Source organism: Macaca nemestrina, chromosome 1, assembly GCF_043159975.1.
Source record: "Macaca nemestrina isolate mMacNem1 chromosome 1, mMacNem.hap1, whole genome shotgun sequence".
Lineage (NCBI taxonomy): Eukaryota > Metazoa > Chordata > Mammalia > Primates > Cercopithecidae > Macaca > Macaca nemestrina.
Genome location: NC_092125.1, coordinates 37,525,005 through 37,549,193, shown reverse-complemented (window position 1 = coordinate 37,549,193; position 24,189 = coordinate 37,525,005). Strand labels below are relative to the sequence as shown.

The window sequence follows — 24,189 nt, the reverse complement described above, 5'->3', positions numbered from 1 at the left end:
ATCAGACTTTTCCTTCTCGATGGTACATGGGAGACCTTTCCTTTCTGCAGCTCCTGAAGGTACAAAGCCCCTGGGGCCTACCCGTGGTGACTGGTGTATGTGTGTGTGTGTGTGTGTACACCTGGGAACGGGCAGGCACACACCCTCACCGGACTGCGTCCACGCAAGCTGCTCGGCGTGGTGGGCTGGGCCGAGACAGTCAGCTGGTCTCTTTGCTAAGCTACTAGAAGTCGGCTAACAAAAATGAAAAAGCTTCTCCAGCAGGGGGCGCTGGTTCCTAAGGCAGAGAAAGGATTTCGGGGAACACGGTTAGACAGTCACTTTCTGGTGCAGTCCCCACAGGCAACCTTAGGTTTTAAAGTCAACTTGACGTGTTCCACGAGGAAGGGGGCGGGTGAGATGTGATACGTTCAGGAATCAACGTCCCTACGGGAGCAGCTACAGTGACAGCAGTAGTTATGGTAACCAACTTACAAAACTTGGTTGTGAACTAGCTGTTGAATTCATCTCAGCAAGCTCCCCCTGAAGCAGTGCTGTTGACGCTCCGCCCCTCGCTTCTCCAATGCTGGAATTGCAGCTCTCACTTCTCCCTTGCCCTCTGTCCGCTTCTCCTAGGCACGAATGCTTCATCTCCCGTGGACCCTGGAGGGCTCCAGAGCCTTTGCTGAGCTTTCCCCCATGCTCCTTTTTGCAGTTCAGCAAATTCAGGGGACTGGGGCACACTGCAAGGGGTTGTGGTGGTGCTGGGGCTGCCAGAGGAGTGTCCCAACCAAGAAACTGGCGAAGCTGCAGACTTGACCTAGCAGTGCCCCACCTCTGGGCCACAGAGTTGGAGCCAGGCCCTGTCCTGGTTCTCAATGCACTCAAAAGCTTAAATCCTAGCAAACCCTCCACTGCGGAGCGAGAAAAGCCAAAGACACAGAGACAGCCCCTGTGGGGCTGCTGGAGGGTCATCCACTGCCCCCATGGCCCCCGCCAGGGCAGCAGTGTGGGTGTGTGTGGGGTCAGGGGTGGAAGGGTTTACACGTCTGTACTAATAGCCCTTGGATTGGTGAAGGCCTCACGCCCAGAGCCTGGCCAGGTCACCGGGTAACTCTGGGGTGCTGCCAATTTGAGGGATGGGGGTCCCCCCTCTTTGTAGCATGTGGGAGCAAAGGAGAGCCTCTCGCCTCCACCCCCATTGGGCACCATGTCAGCCGTCCGTATGTAAAACGGGGAGCTGTACGGGGAGCAGGTAGTGCAGTGGCTCGCGGCCACCCCGCAGGGCTGGCTGCAGGGCTCGCTGGTGAGAGGTGCCAGGCTGCCTCTGCCGTCCAGGGCCTGGGAGCTGCAGGCATTGCAGCTGGGGCCTCTGGGATGCGTGGGAAGGTCGTGCTCCCGCTCCTCCTCCTCGTCTGCATCCTCGGTTCCGCTCTTCTTGCAGCAGTAATACTGTGCAGAAGGGGAGAGGGATGCCTGAGAGGATGAATGCTTCCCCGACCCCACGCATTTTTGAGTGTGCACAGGTGCCCCTGCCCCCTGCTCCATGGAGAACCTAGTGCCAGGCACTGAACCCCAAGGGCTTGCTCCACACGTTTCTATTCCCGGCTTTGCAAGGCCAGTGCTGCTTTCCCTTTCCCCTCCCACCACTCCTCGCAGTAACTCCAGGCTGTGGTTGAGTTGGGCAGGGACACACACATATTGAGGACAGGGCTGGGGCTGCTGGCGGCAGCTTTCAGAGCCTCCCCAGAATGGTGCTCTTCCCGCGCCCCTGAAATCTCAGAGGTGCAGGAGACACAACCCCATGAGCCCGTATCTCCCCAGCACACTTTCTGTGTGCTCTGAGCGGGCAGGCTGGGGGGTGCTTAGCTTCCTTCTGACAAGCCCCAACTCCCAGCCTCCTTGACTTACGCCTGCCATATTCCATGGCTTTGGGCTCTGTGGGCCCTGAAGTCAGCCTCCAGTTTCTGCCCCCATAATGAAAAAGAGGTTTGCTGGTGGCCTGGCAGCCTCTGGCTACGGGTCCCGGGGACTGACCTGGAGCCTGCAGTAGCACAGGACGGCAATGATGCAGAGGAGGATCACCGTAGCTAGGATTCCGCCAGTGATCACAACCGTTCCCGCTGTCATCCGCCCGGCGCCCCATCAAACTCTGCAAAGATGTGCGGAGGGCTGAGGACCAGCTGTGGCTGCAGCCCTGGGCTGGGCCGGGGGGAGTCTTTCTGGAGCTGCCCCGAGGCTGGGGCAGGGGGCCTGAGAGCAGCAGGTGCAAGGAGGGCCAGGCCCCGGGGCTTCCTGAAGGCTGAGGACTGGCTCTGGCTCCAGATTGGGCCAGCCTAAGTGGGGGAAGTTGGAGGTGTTCGGCACAGGACAGATAACAGCTGCGGGAGGGAAGAGAGAAAGCTGAGTGCTAATTCTGCCCCTTGCTTCTATCCAGTTTCAAAAAGTTCTCACGATCTTTCCCCTTTGGTGCTCTTCTCCCCTTTCCTCTCCCCTCACACCCTTCTTAACCCCAGCTTCTGCGTGGCTCCAGACACAGAGGAACAACTGCTGCTGATTGCGGGGCTCCTCCCTGTGTGGCATCATGCTAAGCACCCCCACGCATCTTACCACATCCTCGCGATAACCCTTCAGGGCAGTTATTAGCTATCCCTTCTGCATGCATGCTAAACGGAGACTGAGAATAATTTGGCTGCGATTCCACCCAGCCCATTCATCCCCAAGGCTGTGCTCTTGATCCCTGCCATCCTGGCACACACCCCAGTGGTCCCTGAGCCCTTGTCCCAGGCTGGCGGGGAAAGGGCCAACTCTCAAAAACATCAGGTGACTCTTCTCTGGCTCAAACCCACACTTCTTTCAGGGGTATCTCTGCTCTTCAAACCCTCCTGAAAAGCAAGGGCAAGGCAAGCCCAGAGGGCGTGGTGTGTGGCATCCTGGGCCCTGGAAGGCTGTGGCCCGACTGGGGAGACTGGTCCTGGCTTCTGAGGCTGAATGAACAGGACAGCGGCAAGCTCTGGGCATGAGGCTGTCCTGGCTTCAGGCAGATTATCCTTTTAGGTCAGTAAATGCGGATTTCTGAGCCTCCCAGGTGCACTGGGACCAAGGGGGCAGGAGGGTGGGGACTGGGGACTTGGCATCTTGGAGACGGAAAAATGACTAGATCACTTATGTTAGTAAAGGGAACGGTGACCTGCAAGACAACAGAAAGGACAGAGATGTTGGAATAAGAGAGTTACCCGCTGAAAAAGGCCAGAAGGGTTAGATGATTCCCAGCCAACCCTCATTTTGCTTTCTTCACTGTGTGGCATATCATCAGTGAGCCCACATACCCCAAGTCTGGGTCTCCAACTGCTAGCAGATGGACATTTCAGTGGATGTCCCAGTGGTCATCTCAAACTCAGTTGTGACAGGCTAAAGTCATCACCCTGCTCTCCAAATGGACTCCCCGCCTCTGACCGGTCTGTCTCTGTTGGTGACTCCACCATAGCTGCCCCGAAGGGCTTTGCAAGTTGTTTATTACTCAAAGGGTAAGTGGGGCTAGAACCCAACCGCACTCTGCTCACAAAGCTGTGCACCCTGGCGTGTTCACCGGGTAAAAGGGGTACCTTTATCTCTTCACCCAAATGTACCACCTGTCCACCACTGTTGTCCTAGAGAGCTGCACCTGCCCAGCAGCGGGGCTCCAAATCCACTCCTGCTCTGTGGACTAGCAGCGTGGGCATAACCTGGGAGCGCCACTAGATAGATGGCATGTCAGGCCCTCCACAGGACTAATGAGTCAGAGTTTGCATTTTCACAAGGTCTCAACTGAATAAGTTGTACATGAGAGTTTGACAAGGCCATGGGATGTTCCCCCAGCTGCCCAGAATTGAAACTCCTCAAATTCTTCTTTGGCTTCCCCAGTCTTCTGTCGCCCACTCCAGTGAAGATTGTCACCTCTCAAGCTGCAGTGGCGCAATGGTTTCCTAACGAACTTTCCCAGTTTTGTCTCTGAGTACCCTTCCTGCCACCAGCTGTTAAGCCTTTCTTCACATCCCTGGGCGTTTCTGTGACTCTCATGCACCACATTGCCTGCAGGATACATTTATCTGCCCATAAACTTTTAGAGACAGCTTCAAAGGCATAGCCATCCCCCAAGTTCCTGCACGCTCACCCTATTTATCTTTCCCTCCTCACCTCCCTTTCTTCCGCCTACGTGATCTGCTGCCCCATCATGCAGTCCCATTGTTCCTTTATTTGGAGATGGAGTCTCACTCTGTCCCCCAGTGTGGAGTGCAACGGCGCAGTCTCGGCTCACTGCAACCTCTACCTACCGGGTTCAAGTGATTCTCGTGCCTCAGCCTCCCGAGTAGCTGCGATTATAGATGTGCAACCCCACACTGGGCTAATTTTTCTATTTTCAGTAGAAACAGCATTTCACCATGTTGGCCAGGCTGGTCTCGAATTCCTGACCACCCACCAAGTTGGGTGATCCACCCGCCTCGGCCTCCCAAAGTGCTGGGATTACAAGTGTGAGCCACAGTCCTACAGTTCTTAAGCAGCTTATTGCCTAGTGATGAAAATACACGGGGCAACCCTTACGATACAGTGTGAGACTCGTAGCCACAGAATCGTAGGCCAGAACTGTGGAACACAGAGTGGGGCAGCTAATGACTCGGGGGGAGATGCTCCACTGCAGGTGTTGTATTGAGCTGAATCCTAAAAGGTGAGTGACAGCCTATCCAGTAGACAAGGTGGGGAGGGAGAATGAACAGTCCAGGGGTGTGAAGAGAACAGTTCCAGGAACTTCGAGGGATCTGGCGAGGCTGGGACAGGCCAGGGCAGGCATGTGCCTGGAGAGGCGGCAACCCGGGCAAGGAATCCGGATGAACTCTCCTGGAGGCCGTGGGGGTTCCTGAGGGGGCTTTCGACAGGGGAGTGTGTGGTCTTTCTTTTTCTGTCTGTTTCAATCCTGCCCTTCCTTCAAGGTTCTGAGAAGCCTCCCCTGAGTGCCCCAGCCCTGATGCTCTCTCACTTCTGGGCTCCTACTGCAATGCCCTTCATGGTTCGCTCTTCAAATCCCACTTGGTGGGATAAGAGTCAACTTTTCATGTGGGAACATGTTGATTCCTCCACTATATTATAAGTCCTCTGGGATCAGGGGTTGTGTCTTACATGGTCTCCTATCCTCTGCAGCCTTAGGCACCATGTCTGACACATGGTGTCAGACTTAATAAAAGCTCACTGTTTAGCTTGTCACAGCCCTGGCAGTTATGACTGTGACAGACCACCAGGGGGCAGCAAGCTGTATCTCTCAGCTCAATCCAACGGCAGACTGGAGCGTCCCTGTTTGAGATCACTTTGATTTTGCCCAGGTGCATGGTGGGCCATGCTTCAGAGGTTTCTTGGGGCATCTGGAGGCGGGGCCAGATGAATCTCAGCTTGGGGAAGGCTTAGGCACTTTCACTACAGCACCACTTCATCCCCCCAACACTTCCCTGCATATTCATCACTGAAGGCTGCTTATGGACAGAGAGGTCTAGGAGTGACCTGAAGCTGGGGAGGCAGCAGTGATCCACCCCACAGACAGGCTTGGACTAGTGCTCCAGGATGTGCTCAGCCTGCTTTAGGAGACAGGGAATTATGGAGAAGCCGTATAAGAACAGTGCCCTCCCTCCTCCCTGCCTCTGTCCTGGGCCAGCCCTCTTTCAGGACCACACAGGTTGCGCACAGCAATGGCCTGGACATTGCGGGCATGGCAGTCTGGGCAGAGCTGGGGTTCTCAAGGCCCAGGTTCGAGGATCACCTGTGCCACTGAGCAGCTACCCCATATTGGAAAATGACCTTCTTTCTCACTTCTGAAGCAAAGATGAACAAAACACTCAGTTCTCACATTCCTCTGTCTCCCTCGCCAGTAGGACTGTAAGGAATTGTAACCAAGGATCACCGATCTTCCTCTGAGTTCTCAAGTGTGACTGTGAGGAACGAGGGGGATGGGTGTGAGAGCTCTTTGTAAACTAGAAAAGACCCCACAAACAACCATGTTTGTGGGGAGAAGGAAGGTCTAGACCTGTTGTGGCTGTTTAGGTCTGGCCTTAAAATCATAAGCCAGGAAGGGACATGTAAAGGGTGTGAGATGAACTAATCAGCTCTCAACAGTTTCCCTGAAGGCTCAGTACTAATGGAAAAAACAAATTTTTTTTTTGAGACAGGGTCTTGCTCTGTCACCCAGGCTGGAGTGCAGTGCTGTGATCTCGGCTCACTGCAGCTTCAACCTCCAGGGCCCAAGCGATCTTCCCACCTCAGCCTCCCAAGTAGCTGGGACCAAAGGCATGTGCTACCATGCCCGGCTAATTTCTGTACTAACGGTACAGTTTAGCATTTACATTCCCACATTCAGTGGCTCTCTATGATTTCAGGAGGGCCCATTGTCTCTGCAATTAGATGCAAATGCTGGCAGTAACTTCTTATACCCAAACAGCAGCCTACAGTTTACAAAGTGCTCCATTTATGCTCTCTTATGGCGGGCGGGCTCTGAGATGGCCCAAGTGGTCACTGCCTCCTGGCAGTTATGCCCTTGTGTACTCCCCTCTGAGTATGGGTGTGGCCTGTGACTTGCTTCTAACTAACAGAATGGGTAATGGGATGTCACTTCTGTGAATAGATTATATAAGATTCAGACTATTCTCTTGCTAGCCATTGTCTCTGATGGTTTTGATACTGAAAGTTGCCATGTTGGGGAAGCCCATGTGTGAAGAAACCTAGGGTGGCCTCTGGCCAATTCCTGGCTGGGGACTGAGGCCCTGAATCCAGCCCCCCAAAAGGAACTGAACAACTACATACATGAGAGTGGAAGTGGATCCTTCTCCAGTTGACCTTGGGGATGAATTGACAACCCCAGCTGAGACCTTGAGGCAGAGGGCCAACCAGCCACATCTGGACCTCCGACCCACAGAAACAGAATCATTGTGTATTATTTTAAGCTGTGGAGTTTGTGGTCGTTTGTGATGCAGCAAAAGATAGCGAATACACATTCTTGAATCTTACAAAAGCCCCAGCAATGCTGGAGGAGAAGCGAGACCATTAAGTCATTTTTCTAAAGTCACAGGATAACAAGTGTCTGCGTCAGGGCCCACGGGCCAGTGCTGTGGAGTTTCTAACACACCAGCTGCCTCCTGAGGTGTCCTGAGGACAGGAGAAAGGGGTCCCTATGTTCCCACCCAGGTCTCAGCAGGTCTGGGGCAGAATGACTCAGTGGTGGCCAAGTCAGGGAACGGGGGTAGCCAGAGGACAAACCTGCTGCCCACTAAAGAATCCTAAGGGCTTTCCCTCTGTGACCAGGACTTTCTGAAGCTCCTTCCCCACTGGTGGCCCAGATACCCTCTCCCCAGGGAAAAGGGAGTGGCCCGTGCCTTACACTTACATGAAACAGCTGGAGCAGTGGTGGCTCAGTCACGCAGGCTACGCCTGAGCAGACAGCAGGTGGGGGTGCGTCATGGCCAAGGGCATCAGTCCCTGCCAGAGAAGAGAGAGGAAGACCCATGAAAGCTGGACAGGAAGGCTGAGGACAGACAGGCTCCTGCTGGCCCCCAGTTGTGACCCCACGGCTCTAGAGTGGAAGTCTCTCCAGGGGTTTGCTTCTTGAGGTAAACCTCCGCGGCTGTCTTGGTTTCCGAGGCCCCAGCCTAAGAACCTGAGGACAGACCTGTAAGGTTACATCTACCCCAGCTGTGTCTCCTTCTCTCTGTGGTGCTTCTGGAACCCTGTGCCCAGGGCAGCAGCAGAATGCTGGGCATGTGTCTGGGAGGTGATGCTGAGTGGGGCAGGGCGCTCGGCTGGTTTTCTCCTGCTCCACTGGAGGATTTGGATCTGTGCCCAGTGGATGCGTCCTTGTTGCCTGCATGACTGACCCTGCTCTTAACATACCTCTTTCCCAGCCCCTTCCCCACCGTTTCCTGGTCCTATTTTTTCCCAGTGCCTGGGCTGCACACTTCCTTCCCCTACTCCAATATCCTGACTTCTATCAGGCCAAAGATGGCGACTGGACAGCCAGAGGAGCAAGTTCAGGCTGCTGTGCTGTTGGGGGAGGGGGAGGCAGGGTCCTCCCGAGACATCCAGGAATCCAGGGTAGGCTAATTTTTGGGGGTCTCTTTACATTCTTTTATTTGTTTATTCATTTAACCAATCACTCTAACCCAGGACAGGGCTGATCTCTTTTTTTTTTTTTTTGAGACACAGTCTCACTCTGTCACCCAGGGTGGAGTGCCACTGCAGCCTTGGCCTCCCGGGTTCAAGCGGTTCTCCTGCCTCAGCCTCTCAAGTAGCTGGGACTGCAGGCAGCCACCACTGTGCCCGGCTATTTTGTGTTTTTAGTAGAGATGGGGTTTCACCACGTTGGCCAGGCTGGTCTCAAACTCTTGACCTTAAGTGATCCTCCCGCTTTGGCCTCCCAAAGTGCTGGGATTACAGGCTTGAGCCACTGCACCCGGCCAGGACGGTGTTGATCTTTAAATAGCCACTCAACATTATTCGCAAGAGTCTGAACCCTACACTGAGAGAAGGAGGGAGAGGAGGGATGCCCTGTGGGGGTGATGCTCAGCCCTGGCTCAGAGTCCCGAGGAGGAGAGGCCTCCCTGGGTGGGGGATGTTTGTATTGGGGAGGAAAGCTAGCCATTAACCATATCCACAGAGCCACCTTCCAAGGGGACAGGGCTAACCACCTCCAGGTTCTCACCCTTGGCCAGAAGCTGGAGGTCAAAGGACAGACATTAGCATGATGCCTCAGGGACTAGGCCTATCCGAGCCCAGCAGCTCTCAGGGGCAGAGCCCTGGGGAAAGCTGAGAAGGAGGCAGAGTGACTGCATGACAGAGCAGCCCTGTCCCCATTATCACCTCCCTCCGAGATCTAGACCTTCCTACACTCTCCCACCTCCTGCCTTGGACATTCTGGGCACTTGGGCTTTCTTTTCTCCAAGATGTTCTCACTCAGATTAACCTGTGACGTAGAGTTTAATGTCACTGGGTATCACAGAGGGGCTCTTCCTGCACGAGTTCTGACACGGCAAAGGATAGAAATCAGAAGGCGAAAGGAAGTCTAGGGCAGGGCCCTCTTCCCCTGGCTGTGCACAGACTGTACAATGGGAATGTAAGAACATCTGTCTCAGGATCCATGGATGCTTTCACCCACTTTAGAAAACATGGATAGGACTGTAACTTGGTGAAGGTTTGGTGAGGGGATTTCCATGGTGAGAGGCGTTGCTGAGCTATGTATCCCAAGGGAGGAGGGCTCTGGGGCTGGCTGTCTTGAGTCAATATTGTGTAAGTGTCAACAGGGAGAAGACCTCCACTGAAGAGGCTGCGGGCAGCCTCCAGATGCCCAGAGGCTGAGCAAGGGGTTGCAAGAGACTCCTGGGACAGAGATGCACTGCTTGAATGGGTGAAGGGAACTTCAGGAGAGAGGGGTCCAGTCCAGCAGGGAACCCCAGGAGAGCCCACAAAAACATTTTCAAAAGCAAGAGCCAGTTTTAAGTTTCTCCAAGCTCTCTAACCAGTAAGAACCCCGAATTTCAATCCTGGCAAGTGGTAAAACAGCAGCTCCTGGGTGGTGGTAGGGAAGAGAGAACAGGGCGATGTAGACAGCAGAGGGACGTGTGGGGCCCACCTCAGGTGCTTCCAGCTTGAGCAGAGCGAAACTGGAAGAAAGGAGAAAAACAATGCAGTCAGAATAAGAGTGTTTCATTACTCATGATTATTATGCATTCTTTTTTTTTTTTTTTGAGATGGAGTTTTTCGCTCTGTCACCCAGGCTGGAGTGAAGTGGCGCAATCTCAGCTCACTGCAACCTCCTCCTCCTGGGTTAAAGCGATTCTTCTGCCTCAGCCTCTCAAGTAGCTGGGATTACAGGTGCCCACCACCACCCCCGGCTAATTTTTGTATTTGTAGTAGAAATGGGGTTTCACCATGTTGTCCAGGCTGGTCTCAAACTCCTGACCTCAGGTGATCCACCTGCCTCGGCCTCCCAAAGTGCTGGGATTACAGGCATGAGCCACCACGCCCGGCCTCTGATGCATTCTAATGTCTGAGTGGACTATCTATAACTTACAGTAACTACAAGGCTATCACTGAAGACTGGATGAAAAAGCAATGGGATTGGATCAAGTTTTTTTTTTCTAGGGGCAGGGGAAGATTTCTCCCACTGAATACATTTTACAGGGACATTTGAAGAAAAAAAATTAAAGTTGCTTTTTGAGCATAAATCATGCAACGTGCTTGTTACTTATAGAAAAATGATCCATGGAAATGTAAAGACTCCAGTGTCTTTTTAAGAAACTTTTATTTTAGGTTTGGGGGTACAAGTGCAGGTTTGTCACACAGGTAAACTCATGTCATGGGGGTTTGTTGTACAGATTATTTCATCACCCAGGTATTAAGTCTAGTGCCCAATAGTTATTTTTTCTGCTCCCTCCCTCATCTTACCCTTCACCCTTAAGTAGGCCCCAGTATGTATTGTTCCTTCTGTGTTCTGGGTTCTCATCATTTAGCTCCCACTTATACGTGAGAACATGTGGTCTTTGGCTTTCTGTTCCTGTGTTAGTTTGCTGAGAATAATGGCCTCCAGCTTCATCCATGTTCCTGCAAAAGACATGATCTTGTTCTTCTTTATGGCTGCATAGTATTCCATGGTGTATATGTACCACATTTTCTTTAGTCTGTCACTGATGAGCATTTAGGTTGATTCCATGGCTTTGCTCTTGTGAACAGTGCTGCAATGAACATTTGTGTGCATGTGTCTTTACAATAGAATGATTTACAGTATCTTTATTTTCTAGATGATGAAACGAGGTTCAGACAGGACAACTGACTTGTTTAATACACACAGCAAGGCAGAGATGGCACTGTAGAGGTCCCAGGCCAGGGCCCTTCCATTTGATGTTGTCTCTCCTTCCAGAAGATCTGCACTTATTTCATCAGGAGCTAGGGTGTCCCCTGAAGTGGAGTTGACGGTAACTCTGGCTTGACAGTAACCATTACCTGAGCCATGCATTAAAAAATGGAGACTCCAGAGTTACTGAAGCAGCATCTACAGGGTGGGGCCCGGGAATCTATATTCTTAGCAGGTTTGAGCCTTACCATCTGGCCTTTTGGAAAATGATGCAAGAAGAAACTTCTCTGGGAGGATTTCAGTCTGGAGGCAGTAGGGGAGGGGAGTGATCTTGCAGAGCCTGTGGCATCATCTGGTGCCCATGACAAGAGTGGCTCTGGGTTCTGTGTCCTGAAGGCAAGCAGGCCAGGGGGCAGGAGGAGGGGGAAGCCTAAGAAGAACCAAAGGCATGTGGCATTAGCCTGGGTGGGGATGGAGCCAATAAAGTGGTCAGATGGGGGGCCTGGCCGGGCGTGGTGGCTCACGCCTGTAATCCTAGCACTTTGGGAGGCCGAGGCAGGTGGCTCACGAGGTCAGGAGTTCGAGACCAGCCTGGACAACATGGTGAAACCCTGTCTCTATTAAAAATACAAAAATTAGCTGGGCGTGGTGACACGTGCCTGTAATCCCAGCTACTTGGGAGGTTGAGGCAGGAGAATTGCTTGATCCCGGGAGTGAGCTGAGATTGCACCATTGCACTCCAGACTGGGCAACAAGAGCAAAACTCTGTCTTTTTTTTTTTTTTTTTGAGACGGAGTCTCGCTCTGTCGCCCAGGCTGGAGTGCAGTGGCCGGATCTCAGCTCACTGCAAGCTCCGCCTCCCGGGTTCATGCCATTCTCCGGCCTCAGCCTCCCGAGTAGCTGGGACTACAGGCGCCCACCACCTCGCCCGGCTAGTTTTTTGTATTTTTTAGTAGAGACGGGGTTTCACCATGTTAGCCAGGATGGTCTCGATCTCCTGACCTCGTGATCCACCCATCTCGGCCTCCCAAAGTGCTGGGATTACAGGCTTGAGCCACCGCGCCCGGCCTCCAAAACTCTGTCTTAAGAAAAAAATAAAATAAAAGAATGGGGGCTTTAAAGCCATTCGTCTAGTAGAGGCTGGAGTTGGGCACTAAAAGACACCCTGATAGAATGTGCTGGGAAATGGGTCTCTCACTCCCCAGGAGACCAGGGGTCTCTGCTCTATCTGAAGGGCCCCCTGTTCTCAGTGACCTCAGCCTCACTGAAGCAGGGTCACCTCGCCTCACTGCCTGGATGAATGCTGGCAGGAAATGCCAGCTGCGGCTGGCACCAGCACATGTAATTAACCATCGACTGCCCCCTGCTCCTTGCTCAGCCCCCTGAGGAGCACAGGTTAATTGAGTGGGGCCTAAGCACCGGCTGATCTCAATTTCTCTGATGCAATTAAGCCTTCTCCACTCATTTATTAACTCATGAAATTGACACAGCAGGTTAGCAGCCCCAGAGAAGAGGAAGCTGTTTTTCCTTGTTACCTGTCTTCCTGTCCTGCAATCCTCAGGCAAGGCTGGAAGAAGGAAATGGGGAAGGGGTTCCCTTTACTTTGATTGTACATATGCCCATTACAAAGTCTTGACCCCCAGGATGAGGGTTTGAAGAACTAGTGACCACATGGGTTCTCTTACCCTAGATGGGTAACTACAGCAGCAAAGAGATGTGCACTCTTTGAGAAAGGGTCCCTCTGGGAGATACAGGACTCTTGCAAATCATCAAGAAAAGACCTCCAAGAACCCCAGTGTAACAGTAGGCAATGGACAAGTGGTTTACCCTAAAGGCTCCCAAGGAAATGAAAAGATGCACAAACTCATTAGTAATTCAAGAAATACAAGCTGAAGCCACAACGAGCTATCACTTTTTACCTTTAGATTGGCAAAAGTCAGGAGCAGGATAATGCCGAGCATTGGTGCAGATGTAGGTATACAGGAACACTGGTGGTGGGCATGGCTGGGGCAGCCACTGAGGGAGTGACCTGGTACCACTTAGTCACAGCAAGTACACATATGGCCCGTGAAATAGCAATTCTGCTCCTGGTTCGATGTCCCTGAAATTTCTTAACACAGCCATAAGGGGTCATATGTGAAGATGTTTGTTACCATGCTGGGCTGTTTATGATGGCGGGGACTTGGAGGCAACCTCAGTGATCATCACTGAGGAGCGGACCCGAAAACTCAGGTAGATGCTATCACAGAGGATATGCACCTGCTGAAAGCAGAGGACCAGATGTGGCACCGCAACACACAGCAGCGAGGAGAAAGCTTAGCACAGTGGTAAGAGAAACAACGAAACAAAATCAAACCACCAAGCATGAGAGGCATAAGAATTCTGCTTACATGGATTTAAACTACAAGCATACAGATCCACAATCCACATGTTCGAGAACACATACCAAAAAATGAATACACATCATGGCTGCCTATGGAAGAAGGTAAATGAAAGTGAGAGTGAGAAACATAAATAAGATGTGACAGATCTTGCACAGACCAATGATCATGATACTGTGCTATGATCTGAAGAACACCGTTAACTTAGTCTTCTGCATCTGAAGTCCAACTCAAACAAAAAGAGAAAAGAAAGGAGGCTTTCCCTTCCCCCAGGGAGCCTTTCAGGATTGACTAAATGCTGCACATTTTTGTTTGGTCTTCCTGAGGCCTATTTGTCCTCCAGTATTGGCGTTTATTGATACACGGGTATCCTGTGGGTATATTTTGCTTTCTCCTTTACAGTTTAGACCATTTTGGGGCACAGACTTGGAATCACGTGTCTTTGTTGAGCTCCACTCCAGCCACCTGCCTGGTATCTGCACATTCTGAATGCTGGAATGACCAGGTCTAAGGGGGAAGTTGCTTTGCACAGAGTGCTGTCCCCACACAGAGCCCTCCATCCTGCTGTGCTCTGCTGTGCACAGTGGAAAGAGCACTAGGCCAGGAGTTCCAAGATTTGGGTTTAAACCCTATTTTCTGCATTCATTACCTGGGTGACTTTGGACAATTAATGATCTCCTTGAGGCTCATCTGTAAAACGGAGATAAATAATACACCTTTCTCTACGGGGTGAGGATTACCTGGGAAAATGGGGGGGACGGTGATCTTTAAAATCACACTGCCTTCTAAAAAGGGCTGACGTTGTCCCAAGAGCCTCAGGGTCCCTGCAGTTAGCCCTCCGAGCTGCTCACGGCAGATGTCTCCATGCTCACTCGTCCCTGGGTGAGTCTGGCTGTGCTGAGGTTTGGGAGTGGGCCTGGGAGAGCTGTGTGGGCGCTGGGTGGCAGGCAGATCAGGGAGGGTGGGGTGAGGAAGAGAGATGGGCCCTGAAAAGCAGCTGAGGCTGGGGGATTCCGCTGGGTCTCCTGGTCAGTTAAAACTCCCAGCAGTCAGCCTCTGCAGAAGGCTTCCAGGAACTGGGAGGTGTCTTACTGAATTCCAGGTTTTTGTGGTGGTGACTCCTCAATGTGAGTGATATTTTTCTTCTCCGTGGCAATCCAGTGAAGGGGCTGAGTGCCTATCTGGGTGCATATACAAAGCCCACAGAAGACACTCACAGCGAGAAGAATTCGGTGGAGGGAGGAGTTTGGAGCCAGAGGTGACCATGAGAACAGCAGCTCGCAGAATAGAGTTTAGGTTTCCACTGAGCCCTATTATGGGGGTTTGAGCAAGTCGTATCTAGATCCTGCGGAACATGTGACTCCAGCTCACATTTGAGTTATGCCTGAGGTAATGCGTGTGAAAATGAGTTTATTATTCCTCTTCTCTTCCGTTCCATCCTTGATGAGCTGCTCAGAACAGAACATGACCCGCAGGCTCCTGATCATGACCTTGACTGGACCTTGTCTCGCTGGGCCTTTGTCTCAGCATCCTTGTGGAAACTCTGTTATTCCCCTCATTTATCCTTCATCTACTACTTACTGAGCACTAAGGAAAGTGCCTGGCATGGAGCCCGGCCCCAGGGACACAAGATGAGAGGCAGAGTGCCCCCGAGGAGCTCACAGGAGGGGACACGGACAGAAAACATGGCCTGTCCTCTGGTTTCAGGACCTCCAGTGTCCAGTCCACCTGTGGAAGGCCTGGGGGTGACTCTGCAATCTCTGTCAGACCACCACGATCTGACATGGCTTGGAGCGCACAGACGCCCTGGAGTAGGCACACCCATCAGGCTTGTTCAGTGCTTGGGGTTACAAATAAATATTTGCTGCAGATAAACAGAGGTGCCCTGCTCCTCCCAGCCAAGGGCTGCCTCAGAGGTGCTGCCTGCATCCTGGATGCCTGTCAAGGGCAAGGCTGAGCGTACCCCTTCCCTGATTGGGGTAACACAAAACAGGCTGCTCTGCATGTTTCTTCAGCAAAAACTGTGCTGATCACGGAAGAAGAGTGGGCACAGGTGTGGGACCCCTGCACTGGCAGAGCCTGAGAACCCGGCTGTGGGCCCCTTGGGCTGGGGAGGGGCTGTGACTTTGTTCTGAAGCCCCACAGCACACTGTTTCGTGTCTGCCTTACTCACCAGTGAATCTTTAGCCCTAGAACATAGGAGATGCTCAATATGTATCTGTCTAATGCAGAAACTAGCGTCTAGAGCATGCCATGTTTATTGGAAGTCTTCCTTGTCACCATCCGCCACACTGCCCACGTGTCTCTGCCGCAGAGTGTCACATAGCACCTCAAGCTCCACCTGCCCCAGCTCCCAGCCTTTTCTGATCCTTCCAGGCCTCTCTTCCTGAGAACCTCAGTTTTGCCTATAGTCCATGTGACATAATTGGGACTTAGTTATGTGTCATTTTACATGAGTGTGGACAATTTTATGCAGATAACGCTAGTCTCTGGAGCTCTTGAGGTTCTGATCACAGGTCTGTCTGCTCCGCTTCGGAGAGGCCGGTGCTGAGGCCAGTAAACCTGTTAAGGGTTTGGTTCATGTTGGACTTGGTTTTGTTTCAGTTTCTGCCTCTCATAACAATGTTCACTGACAGTTTACAGAGTTTTCCTATGCTTTATCTTGTTTGTCTCCTAGGCATGGCAGATTTTGATTTCTCTTACTTTACAGAAAATATTAGGTTTAAGAGGGCCAAGTGATTTGGCCACGGTCACATGACTATTTCCGGGACACCCTGCTGCCCCTCTTCTTCCATGACCAGAGTAATTCTTGCTATGCATGGAACATGCCGAGTGGCCCATCTCCATGCCACCCTGGCTCTTCTAACTCCAGAGTCAGTGCTCTTTCCTGGCCTACCACAGCAGCCTGAATCCCTAGCCATTCGCAGGAGGCATGGGGACACCATGGCCTAGCCTAGGGCCATGGGATAGGGCTTCACATTTCACAAGTCTGTTGTGTTGCACTTTATGACTTGGATTTCTCCCTATCTGTCCTTGATTGTTTAGAGGGTGTTCTGAGATTCCCTACGCAGCAGGCCTGCAGCTCAGTGACGGCTAAACAGACTTGCTAGGAAAGGCAGAGGCATCTAGAGGGCTTGTTTCACTTCTTCAGCGAGATGTCAGCAGACTGGAAGAAATCCAGTAAGAACACAGGCCACTGAAGGGACAGAGAGCTTGATTTCTGAGGCAGAAGGAGATAAGGAGAGGGGCACTGTGTTAGGCTGACAAGAGGGCCAGAGGGAGCTGGCTGTAAAGACTGGCCACGGAGCCCAGAGTCCTCACACTCAGGGTGGCAGGACGCGGGAGGCTTGCAAAGGAGTTTCCAAAAGGGACAGGACGGAACTAGGTTGATTAAATTATACCAAAGAAACTTTAGACCAAGTCCAAGATGAATCTCACAGAAGGATATACACAAGTGCAACAGGGACATTTGGAAGCTGTGTCCATCCACATCGTGCTGGGAGGCTTGGGGAATATTTTTGAGCCGCTCTCTTCTCCTTTCCTCCATCCCAGAGGGCCTGGCCTATTTATCCCGCCAGTCGGATCTGACTGGGCCAGGCTAAGGCTCGTCCAGAGTGGGACAAAGCAGCTTCTGGGTTAGGAGGCCTTAAAAAACGTGTCAGCATTAATCAAAATCCTCAACCACATGAGAAATATTCTAAGACGGGCAAAAGTGCCCCGAGGAGGACTGTGAAAAGCCCAGGGGCAGGTGATAAGGTGAAAGCGGCAGCAGGCCTGCTGAGTGTGCGCGTGGTGTGCAGGGCTGCATTGAAGCCACCGGAGGGCCATCCAGAGGTAGCTCCTGAAACAACAGCAAGACACCAGGGGAACCCCATGGCATAAGCCCCATGTGAGACACAGTGGAGCCTGCAAACGAAGGATCCCACTGGATCAGAACAAAACGATGTCCTCAGCCACACGGACGGGAACTTCCACCCTCACTTGGAGAGTTGGAATGGGACATTCACATCTAAACACATGCCTTGTATTCTTTTTTTTTTTGAGACGGAGTCTGGCCCAGGCTGGAGTGCAGTGGCATGATCTCAGCTCACTGCAACCCCCACTTCCCGGGCTCAAGCGATTCTTGTGTATCAGCCACCTGAGTAGCTGGGATTACAGGTACCCGCCACCATGCCTGGCTACTTTTTGTATTTTTAGTAGAGATGGGGTTTCGCCATGTTGGCCAGGCTGGTTTCAAACTCCTGAGCTCAGGCAATCCGCCCATCTCAGCCTCCCAAAGTGCTGAGATTACAGGTGTGAGTCACTGCGCCCGGCCATGCCTTTTATTCTTAATAGTTAGACACACACATGCTTAAGTCAACTGCACATCAACACATACAGTTCCTATTCCACATAGGGGTTTAGTAATTCTTAACTCATTCTTTGGGTATCTTTGTCAAGGTCCAAGTAAAACTATGAGAAATTGGCCTAGTTGACTATTAGAATCAGTATAATCAGTATTCTGAGACAGCAAAACTAAGGAAACAGCATCTGTATCCCAACAAACCGCTGTTTAGATTTTATTTTTTAATTGACAGATAAAAATTATATATAAAGATGATGTACAACATGATGTTTTAATATATGTACACATTGAGGAATGGCTAAATCAAGCTAGTTATATGCATGACCTCACGTACTTTGTCTTTTTAAGGTGAGAACACTTAAAATGTACTCTCTTGGCAATTTTCAAGTATATATTGCTAGGAACTATAGTCCGCAGGCTGCAGAATAGATCTCTTGAACTTATACCTCTTGTCTTGACAAATCTTATTTCCTTTTTTTTTTTTGAGACAAAGTTTTGCTCTTGTTGCCCAGGCTGGAGTGCAGTGGTGCAATCTTGGCTCACTGCAACCTCTGCCTCCCAGGTTCAAGCGATTCTCCTGCCTCAGCCTCCCAAGTAGCTGGGATTACAAGCATGTGCCACCACACCCGGCTAATTTTTTGTATTTTTAGTAGAAACAGGGTTTCACCATGTTGGCCAGGCTGGTCTTGAACTCCTGACTTCAAGGGATCTGCCCGCCTCGGCCTCCCAAAGTACTGGGATCACAGGTGTGAGCCATCACACCCGGCTGACAAATCTTATTTCTATCTGAGAAACATACTCTGACTTCTCTGCAGGGGGCAGTCCCGCGATGGCTCTGAGAGCTGAAATCATTATCACTTTGCACCCTGTAGCTGGGGTGAGGCGGGATGTGCTGATTCTAACCTGCAGCTTCTTACTCTTTCCCAGAAGTGGAGGTGAAAGTGGGCAGGAGCCCCCGTGTCATACACAGGCCTGTGAGCTAAAGGGGTGAGAACTGCCTGTGGTAGCTAACCCATGGGGGAAGACTCAGAACGGATGGTCCAGGTAAGCCTGCTGTCCTAGAGAACAGGTTAGGAAGGTTAGCAAGAGGGCAACTTCACAAGTCCTTTATGTAACAGAAAAACATAGTAGGTTAAGATACAGGGTCTATAGCCTTTCCCCTCTTCTGCTTTCTGCTAAACGCTGTCTACCAGCTCATCTTGTGGGCTGTGCAGACTTGGGGTAAAAGGTAAGTTGGGAGGTACCACGCTGTTTGGGTTTATATGTTACAAAGGTCAGAGTAGCCAACCTGGTGTACTTAGACAATGAGAGAAGAGGGGGAGAGATCAAAGAACCAGCATGAGAGGTGTGTGAGAAACATGCTGAAGAGCCTGCGGGGACGAGGAGACTTCAGGGGCAGCGGCCATCTGTGCGAGACAGAGGGAGAGATGGAGATGGGGAAAGAGATTGTTTAAAGTTTTAAAGATATGTTATGAATGAAATTCCTCCCTTTGGAATTTTCCTCAAACGTTCAATAAACATTTTAATTGCTTTCAAACTATGTTTTGGACATCAGATTTGAGTCTCTTTGAATGTGACACCTTGAAGAGATGGAGCCCACAGGGCAACATTTTTTTTCTTTTGCGGGTTGTAATTATAAATGAGAATGACTTGTCCAAAGAAAGTTGGAATTCAGTTGGAATTATCAGTAACTCTCAGAGATAGAAAGATGCCAAGTTGGGTAAAGTTGAGAAGAAATAGATAGATTAGCATTGATGTACATCCCAAATCTTAAGTGTGTGTGTGTGTGTGTGCGCGCGCACGCTATTGACTGTCTCTCTGGAGAAGGGGTGCATAGCTTTTGTCAGATATCAGAGAGTTCTGTGACTGCAGAAAAGTCAAGGGCAACAGAATAAGATGATGAATGGAAGGGAAGTAACAAAGGAAGGGGGTGGCTAAGGAGACAACAGTTGTAAAATAATAATAATAATAGAGAAAGACTCCTGTCATAGGATCTATAGGCAGAGAAAGGAAGAATAATTAAATTTAAATCAGTTACGAATGGCCAGTGCAGGAAGTCACTTCCATAAAACCAAGCCAAACTTGGGGAGAGGGGTTAGAAAAAGACAAAAGGAGATGGTGATTTGGTGGGAAACATGAATGATAAACACTCTTTAGAATGTTCCTATTTGGTGGCCTCTCTGGAACCAGCTGCTGTTGAGCCCGATTCAGCCTGTGGTCAAGGCCATAGCACTAGCACTGTTGCTGGGACTGTGTCTTAGCCTATTTTCTGCTGCTATAACAGCATATAACAGATGACGTCATTTATGTAGAACAGAAGCTTATTTGGCTCATGGTTCTGAAGATTGGGGAATCCAAGAGCATGGCACTAGCATCTGGTGGGGGTCATCCGATGGCAGAAGGTGAGTGAGCAAGGGGGTGTGGGAGACCAAGTGAAAATGCAGGCCAATTTATCCTTTTATCAGGAGCCCATTCCCACTATAACAATATGAATCCCTTTACAAAGGCAGAGCCCTTATAGCCTAATGGCCTCTTAAAGACCCTGCCTCTTAAGACTGATACAATGGCAATTAAATTTCCAACACATGAATTTTGGGGGACACATTCAAGCCACAGCTGAGTGTAAACTGGCAGAGGTGATCTGAGGGCGATTTGATAGTATGTATCAGAATCAGAAAGATACCTCCACTTTGCCTCAGCCTCCTGAGTAGCTGAGTAGCATGAGTAGCTGAGTAGCTGAGTAGCATGAGCCACCATGCCCAGCTGTTTTATAATGATGTTTCTTAAGTTCCTTTTTGTCCTCTTTAGGAATCCTCTTTCGATTAATCCTTGCTTTTCAGTAATTCTAGTCACTCTGATGGCCCTCTCCCATCCCCCTTCTTACCACCTTGCCAAGAGTTCGTCACGTGCATATTTCTGGGGTTGCTGCTGGCAGGTGGTGGTGGTTAGAGTTCGGTGGCAAGTACGTAGGAAGAAGCCCAGGCCTTGGAGTTGGGAGGCCAAATCATGGCTCAGTGGGACTTTGGATAAGTCACTCAGCCTCTTCGAATTTCCATTTCCTTATCTTCATGCCCTTCCTCCCTTGCACTGTTACACTATTGCATAAATGCCTCCCCTTCAGCATTTCCTCATGACCCAGGGTTCGCTCCCATGTAATATCTATCTGAGTGCCTCGACAGATGTAAACTCCTCTGATGCAGGGACCCAGCTCCTTTATCTCTGTATCTCCTAGAGCATCTAGCAAAGTACTACAAACACAGTGGATACTCACATTTGTTAAACCAAAGCAAGACATTAAAAAGCACAACATAAGCCCTCACAAAAGCAGAGGATTACTGTCTTTTTAAAATTATTGTTGTTATAATGTTTTTTGGTTTGCCTAGTTTCATGTTATCATCAGAATTTCTCAGTGTGTCTATCCACCATGTGCCACAGAAATGCCAGGATGCTAGTTTAAAATCCAGATTCCAGGGAATACCTGGGTGCATCCTGGTAATGTGCATTTTAAGTAGGGTGATTATTCCATTTATTACCTAACTGGGACACTTGAGTGAATGGGGGTACTATTAATAGTTATGCTGGGACAACTGGCATAAACCAGGACAGTCACACTCATTTCAAGTATTTCTTTGGACACTCAAGTGTGAGAACTGCTGCCCAGTGCTCTAATCTTTTGGTGGTAAGAACCAGTTGTCTTCTCCCCTTTAACTCCTTAAACTGTGCAGCAAAGACAGGCCCCTGAATTGATGGGCTAGGCAGGCAGCTACCGTGCTGCCATTAGGCTAAGCAGGAGCACAGGGTGGCCAGGAGTATGAGTAAGGGCAGCCGCTTCCCTGTGCAAGTCCTGGCCCGCAGTGTCCTCCCGCTACCTTGGAAGATGCTGGCTGTGGCCACTGTGAACGAAACTCTAAGGGACTGGTGCTCATGTCTTCTCCAGCTGTCCTTCAAGGGCCAGGCCCTCTTCACTCACAGATGAGACTTTAAGGGAACAGCAATAACACAAATAATGCCCTGTACTCAAGTGAGGGAGAATACCTGTAAGTGAGAGAGCCCCGGGCCAGCAATAGCCACCCAGCATGTGGGGGCACTGTGCACCCGGGCCAAATGCCCACTGCATCGCTGAAGACAGCAGCAGGGCCTCCAGATCCTGTGGCAGGGCTGTTGTTTCCTTTCGAGAGAACTTGCCTTCTGTTCATTTTGCTTTTCCTTTTAATTCACAATCATGGAAAAGCACCCAGTTCTATCAAAGCCAATTCTAAGACTTTTGAACCAAAGTGAGCTATGACATTCACCTGAAATGTGAGTTCTAGACCTATCTCACCAGGATCCCTTGAGCTTTAATAAGACACCCTCTAGAGATGGGGTTTCATTGTCCCCTAATAGCATTAAGCCAATGGTCCATGGAATCCCTGTGTGAGCATGCACGCTTTTCTCATTTCTGTGCTTCACGCTTTCACCACACACATACTTTTCCCATGAGACAAGCCCATATGTCACTAGGTAGATAGATGATGAACCTTCTGATTTGCAGTAAAACTCATAGACTCTTGGAATTTTGGAAAGTATAACCTGCTTTCAAATAAAGTTTTAATTATGCTCTGGCTAAAGAACTGGTTGTGGTGACATGTGTGACATACGTAGACATACGAGTATGCCCTGCCACCGGGACACACAGAGAAGGGACCATGTCCAGAGAGGGCCTGGGGACACTCACAGCCACGCAGGTGAGCCATGGTTGAAGAAACTGGGGATGTTGAGCCTGCCTAAGAGAAGTTGTCAGAGAAAGAATGGGGGGATAGGCGATGATATCTTTGTCAGATATCTAAAGACCTGTCACTGGAAGGAAAGATTCGTTTTATTTTGTATTTCTGTCCCATAAAACTACATGATTCCATGCTTTTTTTTTTTTCATGATATTCTCTTCCCCACGAATCCCTCTCAAATGCTACTTTCTTATGCACCCTTTCTGGGACAGAGCCAGCTGTCCCCTCCTTCAGGATGCCAGCACCTGTCACACTGTATTTTTTATATATATATATATATATATATATATATTTATTTATTTATTATTATTATGTGTCTCATCCACTAGAGTATGGGTCCCTTGAGCGCAGGAGCTGGGCACACTTTTCTATCTCAGCACCAAATACAATGGAGCCCTTTCATTCATGTTTCCAGAATGAATGAATGAAGAAATGACTTTTTGGTAGGGGCGTTTCAGTATGAGCCCTGTGAGGTGATGGAGATCATCAGCTCCATTTTATTGACAGGTAACTAACGGAGGCACACAGAGAAGAGGTGACTTGTCTAAGGTAGCACAACTAGTAAGTGGAGGCACAGAGACTAGTTCTCAGGTCTTCCTATGTAAAACTCCAGCCTTTCTGCCATGAGAACAAGTGTGAACGTAACTAGGTAACATTAATAATCAAGTCACTACTTATTGGCACTAATTACATCCCTCGTCACAGAGACTGGACCTTCTGTTTAAGATATCGAGATCAAAGTCCAGGAGCAGTGGTTCATGCCTATAATCCCACCACTTTGGGAGGCTGAGCGGGGGTGGATTTCTTGAGCACAGGAGTTTGAGATCAGCCTGGTCAACCTAACGAGACCCAGTCTCCACACACACCCCCCCCCCCCCCCCCACACACACACACGTCAGATATGGTGGCAGGTGTCTGTAGTCCCAGCTATTCAGGAGGCTGAAACAAGAGATTGCTTGAGCCCAGCAGTCTGAGGCTGCAGTGATCCATGATCTCGCCACTGCACTCTAGCTGAGGCAACAGAGGTGGGGAATTATCGCTTCCATTTTACAGATGAAGAAACTGAAGATCAGAGAAACTGAGAAACTTGCTCAAGGTCACACATCTAGTAAGTGGCAGAGTCAGGATTTGGAGCCTGGTCTCCATGAGTCAAAGTTCATTCATCTCTATATTCCATTGCCTGGCAGAGTGAGTCTTCAACTTATTACTAGTAAATGCTGTTTCTGGAACAGGAAGACATCGGAATAAAGGTCCGCTGCTAGCAGTGAGAAAACCGCAGAGACGAATGAGCCAGTACTTCAGGAGGCAGTCCGACCAGCATACAATCATAACTGGAAGTGATTAAGCATTTGGTGGGACTGCAAGCTTGGCCAGGTGGTTGGAATGAATGACTTTTACGGTTCCTTCAATTCAAGATCTTGCTATCCTCACATTTGTAGGGGTGAGGGCAAAAAGATAAATGGAGGCCACAGATGATACTTCCAAATATTTAAAAGTTAAAAATCCAGCTAGCAACTGTTAAATGAAAAAATGTTCCATCTTCAAACACCTGGAAAATCAGTTCCGTGCTGAAATGCGGTGGCATGGGAAGAGTGGGCTTAGTTGCTAGGCTGCAGCCTGTTCCTCTTCTCTTTCCACCCTAGACTGTACCCCTTAGGGAGCCCCATGTACATAGAGTGTGAACACCCCAGCCCTAATGTCCAGGTTCCATCCCCTGTCCCCAAAGAACTGCCTCCTAGCCATGCTGCAGGCACAGGGTATGTACACCCTTGGGAGGAGAGAGCAGGGGGAAGAGGCCTGCATGGGCCCGGGAAGCAGCTTCAGGTTGTTGGGACAGCGTGAGGATGTGGTCTAGAAGGG

The 24,189-nt window shown here is 50.3% G+C and overlaps 1 protein-coding gene across 7 annotated transcripts in view; it reads right to left on the bottom strand.

Moving 5' to 3' along the window:
• Positions 1-51: 51 nt before the first annotated feature.
• Positions 52-24,189, bottom strand: part of LOC112427209 (protein FAM163A) — a 70,589-nt gene continuing 46,451 nt past the window's right edge. For 4 of the 7 annotated variants that reach the window (XM_024793665.2, XM_024793668.2, XM_024793667.2 and 1 more), the window contains exons 2-5: positions 9,620-9,650; positions 7,382-7,473; positions 2,017-2,360; positions 52-1,431 (exon numbers count right to left, since the gene is read on the bottom strand). In XM_024793665.2, coding sequence (XP_024649433.1) covers positions 1,021-1,431; positions 2,017-2,109 — 504 coding nt within the window. In that variant the 5' untranslated portion in view covers positions 2,110-2,360; positions 7,382-7,473; positions 9,620-9,650 and the 3' untranslated portion in view covers positions 52-1,020. Of the gene's footprint in view, positions 1,432-2,016; positions 2,361-7,381; positions 7,474-9,506; positions 9,651-24,189 lie in introns of those variants that run through there. The other 3 variants (XM_071076386.1, XM_024793664.2, XM_024793663.2) reach the window with 3 other exon arrangements.